The 14,343-nt window shown below is 61.7% G+C and overlaps 1 protein-coding gene across 4 annotated transcripts in view; it reads right to left on the bottom strand.

Annotated features, from left to right (window-relative positions):
• Positions 1 to 14,343, bottom strand: part of ARHGEF16 (Rho guanine nucleotide exchange factor 16) — a 27,284-nt gene extending 12,941 nt beyond the window's left edge. The window contains exons 1-5 of one of the 4 annotated variants that reach the window (XM_081493107.1): positions 13,936 to 14,343; positions 4,993 to 5,596; positions 3,175 to 3,220; positions 2,043 to 2,212; positions 387 to 443 (exon numbers count right to left, since the gene is read on the bottom strand). In XM_081493107.1, the coding sequence (XP_081349233.1) occupies positions 387 to 443; positions 2,043 to 2,212; positions 3,175 to 3,220; positions 4,993 to 5,577 (858 nt within the window). In that variant the 5' untranslated portion in view covers positions 5,578 to 5,596; positions 13,936 to 14,343. The other 3 variants (XM_081493108.1, XM_081493109.1, XM_081493106.1) reach the window with 3 other exon arrangements.

The following is a 14,343-nucleotide window of genomic DNA, read 5'->3' as shown; positions in this document are numbered from 1 at the left end:
CAGCCGTGTCCCCCCAGCCCTGCCCAGAGCCACCCCGCCACACAAGGAGCCTGGCCCAGGGTGTGTTGGTGACAAGCGCTCAGGCCGTGGGGATATGATGGGGGCGCAGGACTCGGGCGCCCTGGACAGGACCTGGCTGGGGCTGTCAGCACAGCTGTGGTGGGGGGGGGGGATGAGCCGCTCTCCTGGTTTGCACTCTGGCAAGGACTCCCACCCTCGAGTGGAAAGGGGGTAATGGTAGCCACTCCCAGCCCCCACCCTACCCAGGGCATCAGCCATCATTGGTACCAGGAGGCAGGCAATGAGTAAGCGGGTGACATCACCATGGCTGCTGTCCCTGCCTCTGCCTGGGCTGTCAGAAGCAGGTGTCCCTGCCCACCCTGTACCTCCTGCCTCTTGCGCTCCTCGGCTGGAAGCTGGTCCAGGATGCCCGACTCCACTACCTGCAGACAGCAAGGCTTGAATCACAGGATGTACCTCTCAGATGCTCATCCTCTCGTTGGACCAGAGCCAGCGTGGAGCAGAGCAGCCCCTCATGGCTCAGCATAGTGGGACCGCTGAGCTGGCCTGTCTCTGCTCAGTCCCGTCACCCACATCTCTCCTCTCCGTGGAAAGTTCCCATGGGAAGTGCCCAGGGGCAGCCAAGAGAGAGCATGGGTGTCCAGAGGGAAAGGCCAGCAGGCACCCAAGGCAGGGAGGGGGCTCTGTCCTACAGAGCTACCTGGGCTGGCAGGTGGGAGGTGGTGGTGGTGGAGAGGCAAAGAGCCCTAGGAAAGCTGAGGGGTGTGCTGGGCGCAGGGCTGCGACTCAGACACACCTGGGCCAGGTGAGTTAGCATCCTGCCCGGGAGGTAGAGGTAACAGTATTCCAGCAAGGTGCACTGCCCCGCTCTCCATCTGTCAGGCCCCCTGGCCCCCAGCTGCCCCGGTTGGGGCATGGCCCACTTGATCACAGCATGCCCACTGTGTCCCTGCAGAGCCCGTTGGGAGAGCCCACTACAGGACCAGGGCCACCTGATCCTTCTCCCCTCCCCACCAGTCTGGGTAGAGGCTGCCACCAGCGCTTGGGCTGGGAAGGTAAGTCCCAAGCTCCCTCCTCGGCCCAGAGGCTGGGCTGAGATGCCCCGAGCTCAGGTGACCGAGAGCAGAACCTTGGGTGGCATTCTAGGGTGCAGCATCCTGACCTACCCCTGACCTTAGAGGTCACGTCCATGTAGGCAGCTGGACCCAGCAGGTGGGAACACACGTGCACTTCCAGCCCTTTCAGCTGTCTGCCCTCACCCCACCCCGCCCCGGGCCCTCTCTGGCCGGTGACCCCACGGCAGGCAGTGTCGTGGAGCTCAGTAGGCGGTCAGGGTGCCTTAGCCCCCCTCGTGCCCTGTGGGATCTGGATGAGGAGCCCTGTCGTACCACAGACAGAAGGGACAGCCAAGGGCCCTCACCCCACTGCCCACCGTGCCCACAGCCCGCCCTGCAACTCCATCCCTTGGCTCCCAGGGGATGGGGCAGGAGCCTGTGTGCCCCAGGCCAGCTGTACCTTCCTGGGGAGCGAGAGTTTCCTCCCCGCTTAGAGCTCGGGGGCCTCTGTCTCAGCTACACTCTCCACTGAGACCCCACCACCCTGCTTGGAGGGGACCAACCCTGTTTTCAGGTGTGGAAGGTGGTGGGGGGCCTGGTAGTGGCACACGGCTTCAGCCTGGCCTCTCCCTTCCCTTCTTGCCTCCTCACTCGGACCCTCCAGGCACATTTCAAGGTCAGAGCCCTGGGAGGGGGTGCCCTGTGCCCACAGCTCCCTAAAGGTCAGCCTGAGCAGGGAGCAGAGGGCATGAAGCTCACCTGTGGGATGCCTGTCACACATACACAGATGACAACTGCCCCTAACCTCTCCCCCAGTAACTCCCCGAAGGTGCCCCATGGGGCAGACCAGCTCTGAGGCACCAGCAAGATGCCCCTGAAAAGTGAGCACAGATGGGGTGCTTCTAGGCGGCTCCCCCCTCACTGGGAGGACCACCCATGGCCTCTCCTGGCCACTGCAGTCCCTACCTCTGGGAGCTGGCTCCAGGTGATCTGGGGGGGCCGGTAGCTCTTGACCACGATGGGGGTGTCCACTTTTCGGGTTCCCTCGGGGCTGAGGGGCTCATCAAGCAAGTCATCGTCGGATTCATGGCTGGTGTTCAGGCCTCGCTCCCGGATTTCCTGGTACAACCGGGGGTCTGGGGACAGGGGGCACGTCACCTGCAGGCCTGGGGGCTCTGAGCAGTCTGACCCCCCAGGGACCTGCAGGTCGAGTCCCCCCGAGGAGGCCCTGAGAGCGTCAGGTGGTGCAAGGCCCCCCAGAGCGGGTTCCCCTTGGGCTGGCTGGCTCCCATGGTGGTGCTGGGAGCCCAAGGTGTCCCCGTGCCAACACCTTTGGACCAGGGCTGAGCGGACAAATCAAAGTACATCAGGGGCCAAACTGCATGGCCTCGGGGGGGCAGGGGACTGGATGGGGGCCGAGGGTGCTCCGCAGTGGCTGGACAGGGCAGCCCCAACGGGTGGGCGCCCGGCTCGTGGTGGCTGAAACAAGCTTCTCCCTCCCACATGGCTCCGAGACCTGGGGCATTGCTGCTGCTCTCCTGGGGTCTGATCCTGATGTCTCCCCATGCCTGGGCCTGTGCTGTCCACAGAGGCTGGGGCTCGAGAGGGGGCCTGTCCAGCTGGAGCCCCTCACATCCACCAGTGGCTCCATCCTAGTTGGGAGGGCATCTACCCCTCAAACTTCCAGGGGGTCCTGGAGGCAGCCCACCCAGGGTGAATGCACTGCTCTGGGCCCTGCCACGCCCAGCTGTCACCCATGGCCCCGAGCCTCCAACACCAGGGTCCTATGGACGGTGTGACTGCTGCCCAGGCCTTGGTCTCACTGGCAGGGCCTGGTGCACACAGTGTGCTTGACAGACAGCTCCTGCGAGTGAGCGTGGGGGCTCTGTCTGCCCTTGTCCCACCCCTGGTACGGCAGAGTCCAAGGGAACTTTCTAGGCCCATCAGAGCTGCAGGGCCAGATGGACCACCAGGCCCTGAAGGGATCCCACCCAGCAGGTTCACCACCTCCCCTGGATGCCCTAGTGAGACCAGCCCCACTGCCCCCGGCCCAGTCCGGCTGCAGTGCTGTCCGAGGGGGCCTCCTGGCCGCACTCACCGTCTTTGAAGGAGCCCTTGTGTGCACGTTTCCGCCCCAGTGTCTTCTGTGCAGAGAGACACACAGGTGGTCAGTGATGGGGGTGGGGCCGGGAGTCTACAGTTTTCCCTCCCCCCAGCCCAGAGACCACTGCAAGCTCCAAGCATGACACCATGCCCAATGGGAGGTGTTCCGCTGGGTATGCAGAAGGTGCACAAAAGATGTCGGCTCCACAAGGGATGAAGGGCCACCAAGTGGAGGCCAGGGCAGGTAGGACAGTATGGGATGGGGGCTCAGAGTGGGCAGGGCAGGTTACCGAGGGCTGGGCAGGTCCAGGAGGGCTGCCTGGAGGTGGAGGTGTATAGACACGAGGGATACCCAGGAAAGTAGGGCATCACGACCAGGCCTGGAGGGAGGCTGGGCAGTACAACTGTGGCTGGGAGATGGCCATGAGGGGCTCTGGGTGGGGGGCTGGGGCTGCATGTGTGCCCCATGGGTCTGGGTCCTCGGGCAGCAGGAGGAGCAGGGCTGGCAGGTGAGGATCCAGTCTCAGCACAGGCTGGGGTCCCTGCAGCTGATAGGGGATAGGTCTGCAAGGATGATTGGGGGTGGGCAGGGCTCTTGGGGCCCCCATATCCTGGACCCTCCAGCTGTTGCTCTGAGCCCGCCTCCTTGTCCAGGATCCTTTTCCCCTGACCTTGCAGGTCCATGGGTTCCAGGAAAGAAGAAGCTGGTTTCTCGAAACAAGTTGGGGCCTGAAACTCTCCATGCTGGTCAGGGCTGTGGTGCTTCCAGCCACACTTGGCTGCTGTCCCTGCTACCCTGCACCCCACCCCCGCCCAGCACCCCCATCCCTTCCGCCTCCAGGTCTGGGTGCCTGCTGTTGCCTTGACCCCTCCTCTACCTGACCCCAGTGTCCATGGTTCTGCTTTAATCCTTTTTCTCCTGGGGCCCCTCCCCCCCGGGGCCCTGAGCTCCTGGGGACCCCCTCCTCTGTGCTCTCTCAGCACCCTGAGCACCCCCAGCCCAGCGCATGGTGCCCCCAAAACACCCTGTGCCCCACCATCCCGGGAGCTCTCCCAGGGCCTGTTGACCCGGTGGCTGAGGGCTCAGGAAATGTTGGCAGAGGCACGAAGCCAGCGTGAATGATGAAGGCCCTGCAGGCCTGGCCCTGGGTGGGTGTGGAGAGTCGTGGTCCAGGCTCTCAGGCAGGCACGGCAGGGGTGCCTCTCCCACCAGGGGTGTCTCTAGCCTGAGGACAATGGCTCAGGTCCTCCCCTCCCCTCTGCCTGCAGCATCGTCAGGAAGTGGTCTCCCAGATCAGGGCCAGCGCTCATGGTCTGGGTAGGAGCCCGTGGTGGAGGAGGTGGCCAGGATGGCACCCTGGGCACAGAGAGCCCTGAGTCAGCTGTCAGGCAGGGCAGCAAGGGACAGCGTGCCGGGGGGCGTCCAACTTCGGACCTGTCATCAGCCCCCTTGAGTCCCTGACGGGAAGCCCTGGGCAGACAGATCCCAGGCCAGTTGATGCAGCAAAGCCACCACTGAAACCCATCCTCCAGACAGGCTGGCTCCCTCCTGGGGCTCAGAGGGCCCTCCCCACGCACTGCTCCCCGCTGTGGCTGAGAGCCGGGATGCCTTCAACTTCCTGACCTAAGCCTCTGCTGCGTCATCTATAAAATGGGGACATTCACGCTCTGTTCACAGAGCAGCTATTGGTCTAACAGGAATGAACGGCCCTAGGAGCCTGTGCAAGTGGGCACCTGCATGATGATGTGAAGGTGTGGTCAGACCCACTCCCACATCCTCCCAACCACCACTGACCAGAGACAGGCCTCCTACCTTATTTTTGGCTGCAGGCCGAGCAGGAGGCTGGCTAGGCTCCTCAGCCAGAGCCTGGAGCTTGGGGGTGAGCTGGACGGGACTCCCTTCCCCGCCCGGAGTTCCCAGGCCCTTCATGGCTGCCCGGTAGGACTGGTTCCTCAAGTTTCGTCTCAGCAACCCCCCGGGACCCGTGTCCAAGTCCATGTCATCCAGGGAGAAGCTGGGGGCCGAGAGGAGCTGGGGGTTCCGCCGGGCAGCCTCCTTGCTGAGCATGGCTGCTCCAAAGCTCTGGTGGCGTGCCGGGGTCTTAGCCTTGCTGGACACGGCCAGGCTCCGAGGGATCAGCTGCTGTGTGCCCATCTTCAGGGCTGCTGGGCTCTGCGTGCTCAGGATGACAGTCCTGGGCTCCTGGGACTCAGGGACCGGTTCTGGGGGCGCCGGGGTGTCAGGCTGGAAGGCAGCATTGCTCCTGCTGTGCAGGGAGCTGCGGACCACTGGGAGCCCGGATGCTGGGTTCCCCTTGGCATCTAGCCGCAGCTCCGAGTGGAAGCGGTATTCCAGGAGCTTCTCCTCCACAGAGCTGTCCGAGTACCGCTGGGACATGCTGAGTGGCCGCAGGACCCTGGGGGAAAGGATGGAGGTGAGGGCAGCCCCAATCCAGCCGGAGCCTGGGGTACAGTCAACCAGGATCCATTGCTCAAAGGCTGATCTTGCCACCTGAAGCCGAGCTGGCTGTCACATTGCCCACAGTCTCTGGGAGTCCCCAGGGAAGTCAGCACACAGCTGGCCAGAGGCACTTGGGGAAGCTCGGGACAGCATAGACCTGCAGGGACCCGGGTAGATCACAGCTCTCTGAACTCTGGGGACCAGGTAGACGCAGACTACAGAGGCTGGCCTGGCGAGGCCTCTGTGCTCCCTCTGCTGGGAGGTAAGCTCGCGGCAGTGCAGGTGTGTGGCCTGGGACCCCAAAGAAGAGCCACTTGGCCTCCTGGCACCATTTCCCACGGTCAACAAGAGAACGATGAACAGTGCTGCCCGCTGGGCTTTTCCGAGGCCCGCAGCAGACAGCGTAGCCACATCCCCTGTGGTACTTGAGGCTGGGCTCTGAGGGGCCAGTGTAGGTGTGATGTCTCATCCAGCCCAAGGGGCACCACGTCTCCATTCTCACTGGGCAGAGAGGCTGGGGCCAGTCCCACCTGGGACACAGGGCAGGAAGCGACGGATCCAGGATCTGAACTCAGGCCTGTCTGACTGCCCTGACTCTCCGTCCCACACACAGCGAAGCCACCGTGGCTGTCATCTACATGGCGTTTCCTCAACTCTCAGCCCCACACACAGTGAAGCCACTGTGGCCGTCGTCTACCCAGCATTTCCCCGACTCTTAGCCCCATGCACAGCGAAGCCACTGTGGCCATCGTCTACACGGCATTTCCCCGACTCTTAGCCCCACGCACAGTGAAGCCACTGTGGCCGTCGTCTACACGGCATTTCCCTGACTCTTAGCCCCATGCACAGTGAAGCCACTGTGTCCGCCATCTACACGGCCTTTCCCCATCTCTCAGCCCCCCACACAGCAATGCCACCATGGCTGTCATCTACACGGCCTTTCCCTGACTCTCAGCCCTACACACAGCGAAGCCACTGTGGCCGTCGTCTACACAGCGTTTCCCTGAGCCCCAAGACACACTCGCCCTTTCCCAGGCTTCTGAACTTAGAACAGGGCCGACAATCCATCTCCAGAGTCTTGCCAGGTACGGTCACCGTGTATACGGGAACCCAGAAGGGAGGGGACATTTGCAGAGCTCTGACCCTGAGCCCGCAGTCCCAGCACAAGCTGCTGCTCCCTGGGCATCGCTGTGGCCCATGATGGGTGCCTCCGAGAAGAGCTGGCTCTGCCCACATCCCCTTGGATGGTCCAGCCCGTCCCTCCCAGCAGCCTGCCCAACCTCGGCCCCTTCATCTTCTCCATCCTCACCCACTCCCATCCCCCAGCCCTCAGCTGGCCTGGCAGGCCCCCCCCTCCCCCTACCAAACAGGCAGCCCTCTATCCTGTCCGTCCACCAGTATACCCGCTTCCCTCCTCCCAGCACGGCCAGGCCTGAGCAGAAGGATGTATGTCCCTCCTGGCAGAAGCTTCAGAAACCGCCACACAATTCCCGCCATGCCTTCCCCTGCAGCGAGGACGGTGGGCCTGTGTGTGGGGATGGAGCCCCAAGGGCCTGGGGTGAGCAGGGCCCCACAGACCCCGTGTTTCTAAGCACTTGATGGAGCTACTTGTTGCTGCAGCAGACTGGCTCACCCTGGCTGGGAGTACATCATTTAGCCAGTATGGATGGGTCCACACCATCTGCCACACCCTGGGCCTCTTGGGCACCAGCCTCGAACCACTGACCAATCCATCCTGAGGATCTGCTCTCCCACTGCCACTGTCACTTCCTTCTACTGCTCCCTGTGCCTCGGTTTCAAAATCTGTAAAGTGGGCCCAATAGTAATCACCCCATCCCTGCTTCCTGAGGTTGCTGGGAGGGGCGGGGAGCTTGTACATGTAGAGCTTGAACGGGGGCCTGGCCACTGAGCAGCTGGTGGGGGGTCACTAGTGCTGGAGAGAAAGTCATCTATGAGCCTCAAGACGATCAGCTGGTGGTTTAGAACCTCACAGGATCAGAACGTAACACGGAGGGAACGTGCTCCTTTCATTCTTCCCTGTTTACTTTTAAGGGAAACAAAGATAGCCACCATTCATCCACTTCTCATATGAGTGTATGTAGAACTTCGAAAGTTGAAGTTACAAAGGCCAGTCAAGGGTGGGAGCCTGTGTTTCAGATGCAGAACTAAGGCTCCAGGTCACCGGCCCAGGTGGCCCTGCTGGCGGGGAGCCTCGGCTCAGAGCTTCGCCATGGTGTCCCTTGACACTTTCCCTGCGGGTCTGGGGAGGACACTGACCCTGGTGTTCATCCAGCAGCTCTGTGGGAGAGAGGGACGGAGGGAGTGTCCTGCCCTCTCCCACCTACAGGGGCAGCTGGAACAACTGGACCCCCTCCCTCGGAGGCCTGGCTCTCCGCCCCGCTCTCTGCCCCAGCTCACAGGTTCTCCACTAAAACCATCCCAGGACGGCTTGTGCAGCTTCCGGGCCTGCAGGGAGGGGCTGGCCCTGGAGCCCTGGCCACCCCCACGGCAGGGCGACGGCCCACGCATTCCTGGGGACATTCTGAGTCACCAGGCTGAGGAGGGCAGCCACCCTAGGCCTCCCTGGGCGCTGGCAGCCGTGGGCAGGTCCATACCTCCCCCGGTCAGCCTCCTCTGTTAACTTGGCTGCACAGTAACCAGGACTGGTTGAGAAATGGGTTTCCTGCGGGTTTCCATCTATGCACATGAAGCAGATTAGATTAGGAAACGGCAACACACGCCAGTATTCTTGCCTAGAAAATTCCATGGACAGAGGAGCCAGGCAGGCTACAGTCCGTGGGGTCGCAAAGAGTCGGACACGACTGAGCACACACGCGTGCAAGCACAGGAACACACACACACAAAGCAGATGCACCCGAGTGGGTGTCCAGGAGACGCCCTGAGTCCTTTTTTCTAGCCATGGTGTATTTACCGCAGGGCAGCTACACTGTTATAAAAACTCGCAGTGGGCACTGAAAGGCCTGCACCAACACTGTGGTGCCCATGGATCCCTCGCCCTGCCCCTCATTCTTCCCCCACTCCTCCCCATCTCAGGCTCCAACCCTGACCCCTCCTTGGAGCCCCGGGCCAGACCCAGCCAGTGGCACGGCCTCTCCCAGGAGAGGCCAAAGTCTCCTCTGGAGCTGGAAGGTACCAGATGGAGCCGGTCAGGCCAGCCCCTGCTGGGCGGGACCTGGGTTCCAATCACGGTGGTTGCACCCACAGGCCTGGGGTGCCACCGGCCCGGAACCCAGGCCTGAAGGAGGGGGGCACTGTGCCAGGCGTGTGGGCTGCTATCCCTCTTCTGCACGAGCCCCAGAGCCTGGGCCCAGCTGGAGCTGGCTCCTGGGGCTGCAGCCGTCGCAGGGCCTATCTTCTTCCTCCCCGGGTTTAGCTGATCAGAGGTACCTGGGCGTAGGTTCAAAAGTCCAACAGCAAGGAGAGGCTGATCATCCTAGACAGGCGTCCTCTCATGCCCCACCCCCACCCTGCCTGCCACAAAGCACCATTCCCGGCTTCTCAGCTTCCTCCCAATTTCAAACGAGGCTCAGTTGCTGTTTCTCCATCCCCTACCTGTGGGCATCACCCACTGTCTGCAGCCCAGTGGACGAGGCTCCAGCCCCAGCTCGGCCATAACCCTGTGGGTGTTTGTGTTAGCCCGGCCCGCCCAGCCTCCCTCCCATTAATAATTCCCTCTTGTTTACTGGCTGGTTTTCCTCCTGTTAATTTTCCCCATGCATTCCAGTGCCCCTGCCCCGGGCATCTGGATGGTGTGCTCATGGGCTCCGGGCATCAGTCCTTCCTTGCTAGGCCGTCCCTTGCCTGCTTTCAGGGCAGGAGCTCGGCACCCTGGCCCCCACCCTGCAGCCTGGTCCTCCCCTTTCCTCCCTCCCTCCCCACTGAGCTATGGCCCACCCCCTGGCACCTTCCCAAGGGCAGGGTCATGGGAGGAGACCTTTGAAAATGTCGTCTTTGTGCCTGGAGAGTCCCACTGGAGATGATTTTATTCAGGAATGGAGAAGCCTTCTCCCCTTGGCTTCCAGCTTCCACTGCCAATGAGACACTGACGCTGGTCTGACTTCATCTCCTCATCATGACCGGAGGCTCCCCAGCCCTGGTCACTGATGGTGTGAGGCCCTTGCTTTACTGCTCACAGGACAGACGCAGCAATGGATACGCATTCACTCCCTGAGCCACAGGCTCACGCGTCCTTTTAGGTCTGCACGTTTTCTGGTGCTGTTTTTTTGATCATTTCTCCCACCTCCGATGCTTTGGTCTCTTTCTGGAATAGCTGTTGCTGAGACCTCCTCATTTCAGACCTCTTCTCTCCTTTGCCTTTCGTCCTCCTTTGTGGGAGATTCTTGCCTTCCACCAAACATTTGTTTTCATGGTCCCACTGAGAGTTCTCTCCTGCTCTTGATGCAGAGAAGCCTATTCTTGTTTCAAGGATTCCACATCCTGTTTCAATATCCCTGTTGGCTTCAATTTAGGAGACAGGCATGTGCTGGTGGGAGACCTGTGTGCCCTGTGGGCACACACACACGAGCACATATACACAAGAACACACTTCTGCCTGGCAGGCTCTTTGGGATTCCCTACTGTGTCTGGGGACTTTTCCTCCAACCAGCTGGCTCTAAGAGCCTCTCTTTCATCATCCTCACTGGATATTGGCCTTTGCCTGGTGTCCTGCAGCCAGCACAGGGGACGGCCCAGAGCACAGACTCAATGCCAGCCATGTTCTCTGGGCAATGATGTCTCTGAGAGAGGCCAGACACCCTGCAGCGACCACTCGAGCCACAGAAGCAAGTCTGCTTCCCAGCAAAGACAGCCCTGGAAAGCTCCCCAACCAGTGCCCATGGCGGCAAGGGCAGTGTGTGGCCCATCTGTCCCTCTGTCCCCCTGAGGAGCCTGTGCATCCTTCGGGAGCAGGGATGTTCTTGTCCACGTCCCCACAAATAGCTGGGCTCAGTTCCCAAGTTGACACATGAATGTTGGTATTGTGGGCACCTGTCCTGTTCCTCTCCTGAGACCCCATCTCCCTGAAGAGGCCCTGGTGAGCTGGGCGGAGAATGAGCCCGCTTGGTACTTTGCTTCAAGCAAGCAGAATCCACCAGGGCAGCACCATCAGAGGCTCCAGGCCCACCTGTGCCCCCTCTCAGGTGACGTTCTGCTGGCTTCAACTCAGACGGGGGTTGGGGAGGCCCCCACAGCTGGGTCCTGGGAACCACAGCAGTAGCTTCCCCCTGTGCCACTAAGCAGCCTCTGAGTGTCCCTGGCGCACGTGCAGGGGTAGGTGGGTAAGGGCCTTCCCTAGTGGCTCAGACCGTAAAGAATCTGCCTGCAATGCAGGAGACCTGGGTTCAAAACCTGGGTTGTGAAGATCCCCTGGAGAAGGAAATGGCAACCCATTCCAGTATTCTTGCTTGGAGAATCCCATGAACAGAGGAGCCTGGCAGGCTACAATCCTTGGGATTGCAAAGAGTCAGACACTACTGAGCAACTAATTCTTTTACTTCACAGCCTCCCTGTGTCCCCAGCATACATGCAGAGCTGGGTAAGGGGCACATGGGGCTCAGTCAGGACGAGGGGACTGGGGTGCTGCAGGTGGAGGTGGCCGGCAGCCTCAGGTGACCTGACTCAGCCTGTCCAGTCCTAAGCTGCACTTGGCCCTGACTTGACTCTGCCTTTCAGGCTGGCCTGGCCCAGAGGTCCTTGCAGCCCAGCACCCCAGGAGCCCCCGTTCTTCCTGAAAGACGGGCTTCCTGGGCCCCAAGAGGCTCAGTGCCGTCCCATGGGGTGCCCTGGAGAAGCACAGCCCTGCTGCTTGGCCTGGGGCTCTGATCACCAAGCTTTCACAGTCACCAGGACCCACATGGCACAGACTATGGGACCTGCCACCCCTCGGGTGAGGTCACCACAGAACCTCCCTCCATGGGGCATCTTTTCCTCTAGTTCGGCTGATGCGACCCTGCCTGGGGCAGCTCGGCCTCCCTGGCACCGTTCACATGACTCTGTCTTTGCTCAGGCAAACTTGACCCACCATGATGGCCTTGTGCTCAGGTAATTCTGCCTGGCCAGGCTGAAGACTGGGAGTCACACGGAATCTGGGGCAGGACTGGGCTTCATAAACCACACAGCACACATGTCTGTCTGCAAGGCGGCTGGGGCAGCTGGGGGCTCTTGCACGTAGAGCTCCAGGGACACTGCTCAGTACCCTACAGGGCACGGGACCACCCACAACAAGGAATCATCTGGAAAATCTCTCTGCAGTGCTGAGGTGGAGAAACCTTGCCTCAGCTAACAAGAGATTCACCTGCCTCCATGGGGGTTGGGAGACCCTCCTGGCCGCCCTTGGCCTGGCAGCAGGAGGGGGATCGTGGGCCTCGTTCACCTATGACACCTCTGGGCACCACAGGCATCATGGAAACCACCCTCCTGGCTCAGCTGGCCAATAGCTCCCATCCTGTCTCTCAATATAGCCACCCCGAAAACCCGGTCCCTGTGCCAGGCTTGGCTGGCACAGATGCTATTTCCCCTGAGGAGCCCTGGATAAGAAATCAGAGCCCTGACTTGGACAGACAGCCTGGACAGGTGACCTCGGGCATCCTCTAAACACCTTCGCATCCCCTGTGTCTCGCCCCTCACTGATCTTCTGGAAGGCGGATATTTCCCTGCTCTGCCAGGCAAGGAAACCAGGTGCAGAGGGAATGTGACCTGCTGGGGTCAGGCTGCCAGTCAGCGGAGAGCTGGGTGAGGGGCCAGGCCCTGTCCTGACCTAGATCCTCGCTGCCGCAATGGGACACCTGGGTGAGCAGTGACTCTCCCTGGAAATAAAGACGCTCATACAGGTGGTCAGTGGCTTTGGGCAAGGCAACTGCCACAGGCAAAGGAGACAAGCAGCTGAGATCCATTCAGAAACTGAAACTAAAACTCTGGGACCCAGATGTGGGGAGTGCCGTGCCCAATGGGTCACGCACAGACAGGCGTCTCAGGGGCAAGCCACATCATGCCACCTCACCTCTGCACCTGGTTTCCTTGCGTGTAGGTGAAAAGCATCTCCATGTAGGGTCAGAGACAATCCCCCTCCCGAGCCCCCGGGGAATCAGAGCCCTTGGGGAACTGGCATGCTCCCGTCCCCTACACGTTCCTCCCTCCTAGGTGCCCAGGTAAGAGGGGGTGGGGGGAGGGGCCTCTGCCAGCTTGCCACTCCCCCCTGCAAGTGTCAGGGAGGACCTGGGGAAGCCCTGGGTATTGCTCAAGATGTGATGCCGGCTTCTACAGCCCGTGGGCATCGTCAGGGCAGTGACCGAAAGAGGAGCCAGCTTCGGCTGAGTCAGCACCTAACTGCTCCCCTTTCACAGACAGGAAACTGAGGCCAGAGGGCTTAAGTAACTTAGGTCACACAGAGCCAGGATTTGGACCTGGGGCCCTCACGTCAAGCACTAGTCAATGGGGGTGCAGGGTAGACAGGTTGGCCTGACAAGCACCCCCTGAGCCCCCACACCAGGAGGTGCAGACTGTTCACCCCCAGGTCGGATGTGGAGTTACCCCCACCACCAACAGGGCCCCTGCTGAGCTGAAGTTCAGCTGAATCTCAAAATAGATCCTTAAAAAAAAACAAAAACAAAACAGATCCTTGTTTCCAGGATGCAGAAACAGAGGATGGGCAGCTAGGACAGGGGTCTTGGGATCAGTGGGACCCATAGCTTCCTCCTTAGCCAAGGCTGAGCAGGTCCCCTCAGTCTGCCCGCCAGGGTGGGGAGGAGTCTGTTCTCAGTTTGTTGTGGGGAGGGGTCCTCATTCTTGGGGCTGCTACACTTGGTACCGAAGTGGGTCTGGGCAACAGATTCTCCAGTTATTGGGAGGGTCGTTTGCTCCCTCCCTCCACCTCCTTTCAAAGGTCCCAGGGGCTTCCTACGGATCTCTCAGCCCTGATGCCCCAGTGGGCTGCAGAGTTCCCCTCCAGGGAGAGGAGTGTCCCCTAGGGCTCAGAGGAGAAAAGGGAGCGGGCAGCTGGGACGCTTGAAGCCCGGGAGTGGGGTCAGGGGCTCTAGGTCCAGCCAGGCTTTGTCCCCTCCCGCTGCCTTCGCTGGGCAGCCACTGCGGAGGGAGGGAGCCGCAAAGTGTCGCGGCCCCCGGGGCGGGGCTTTCTGGAAAAGCGAAAGAGAGGAAGCGAAGGAGAGCCCCCTCCTCAAGGCTCACCCCCCGCCTCCACCTCGCTCACCCGTCTCTTCTCCGGCTCACCTGTCTCCCAGGCTCATTTGTTTCCCTCTCTCACCTGTCCCCCAGGCTTACCTGCGCTGCGGGGCGGAGGACGGAGTTACGAGAGCGTCAGCCGACGTGGGGCTGGTCAAGCCTCCAGGCTCCGCGCCCCAGCGGGCGGCAGTCCTCGGCCCCGCGCTCTGTCCTGCCGCCCGGTCCCTCCCCGTCCCCGCCCCCACACTTCCTGTGCGGCCCAGCGGGAGGCGGCGGTGCTCCGGCCCCGCCAGGTGGGTGGCCAGGTGGGGCAGGGCGCGCGCCCGGCGGCTCTGGCTCCGAGTGCCGGCGGTGGGAGGGGCCGGCGGGGTGCGCCCCAGGTACCTGGCCGCGCTGCCTGCGTCACTGTCCCCACCTGGCCGGCGGGAGCCCACGTGACTCGCAGCCGAGCGGGCTCGCGCCTCTGAGTCCAGTCTGAAGTCTCCTGCCGGAGGCCAGCGCCGCTCC

This window comes from Giraffa tippelskirchi, chromosome 5 (assembly GCF_054371585.1).
Source record: "Giraffa tippelskirchi isolate mGirTip1 chromosome 5, T2T-mGirTip1v1.2.pri, whole genome shotgun sequence".
Classification (NCBI taxonomy): Eukaryota; Metazoa; Chordata; class Mammalia; order Artiodactyla; family Giraffidae; genus Giraffa; species Giraffa tippelskirchi.
This window is presented reverse-complemented; position numbering and strand designations above follow the sequence as displayed.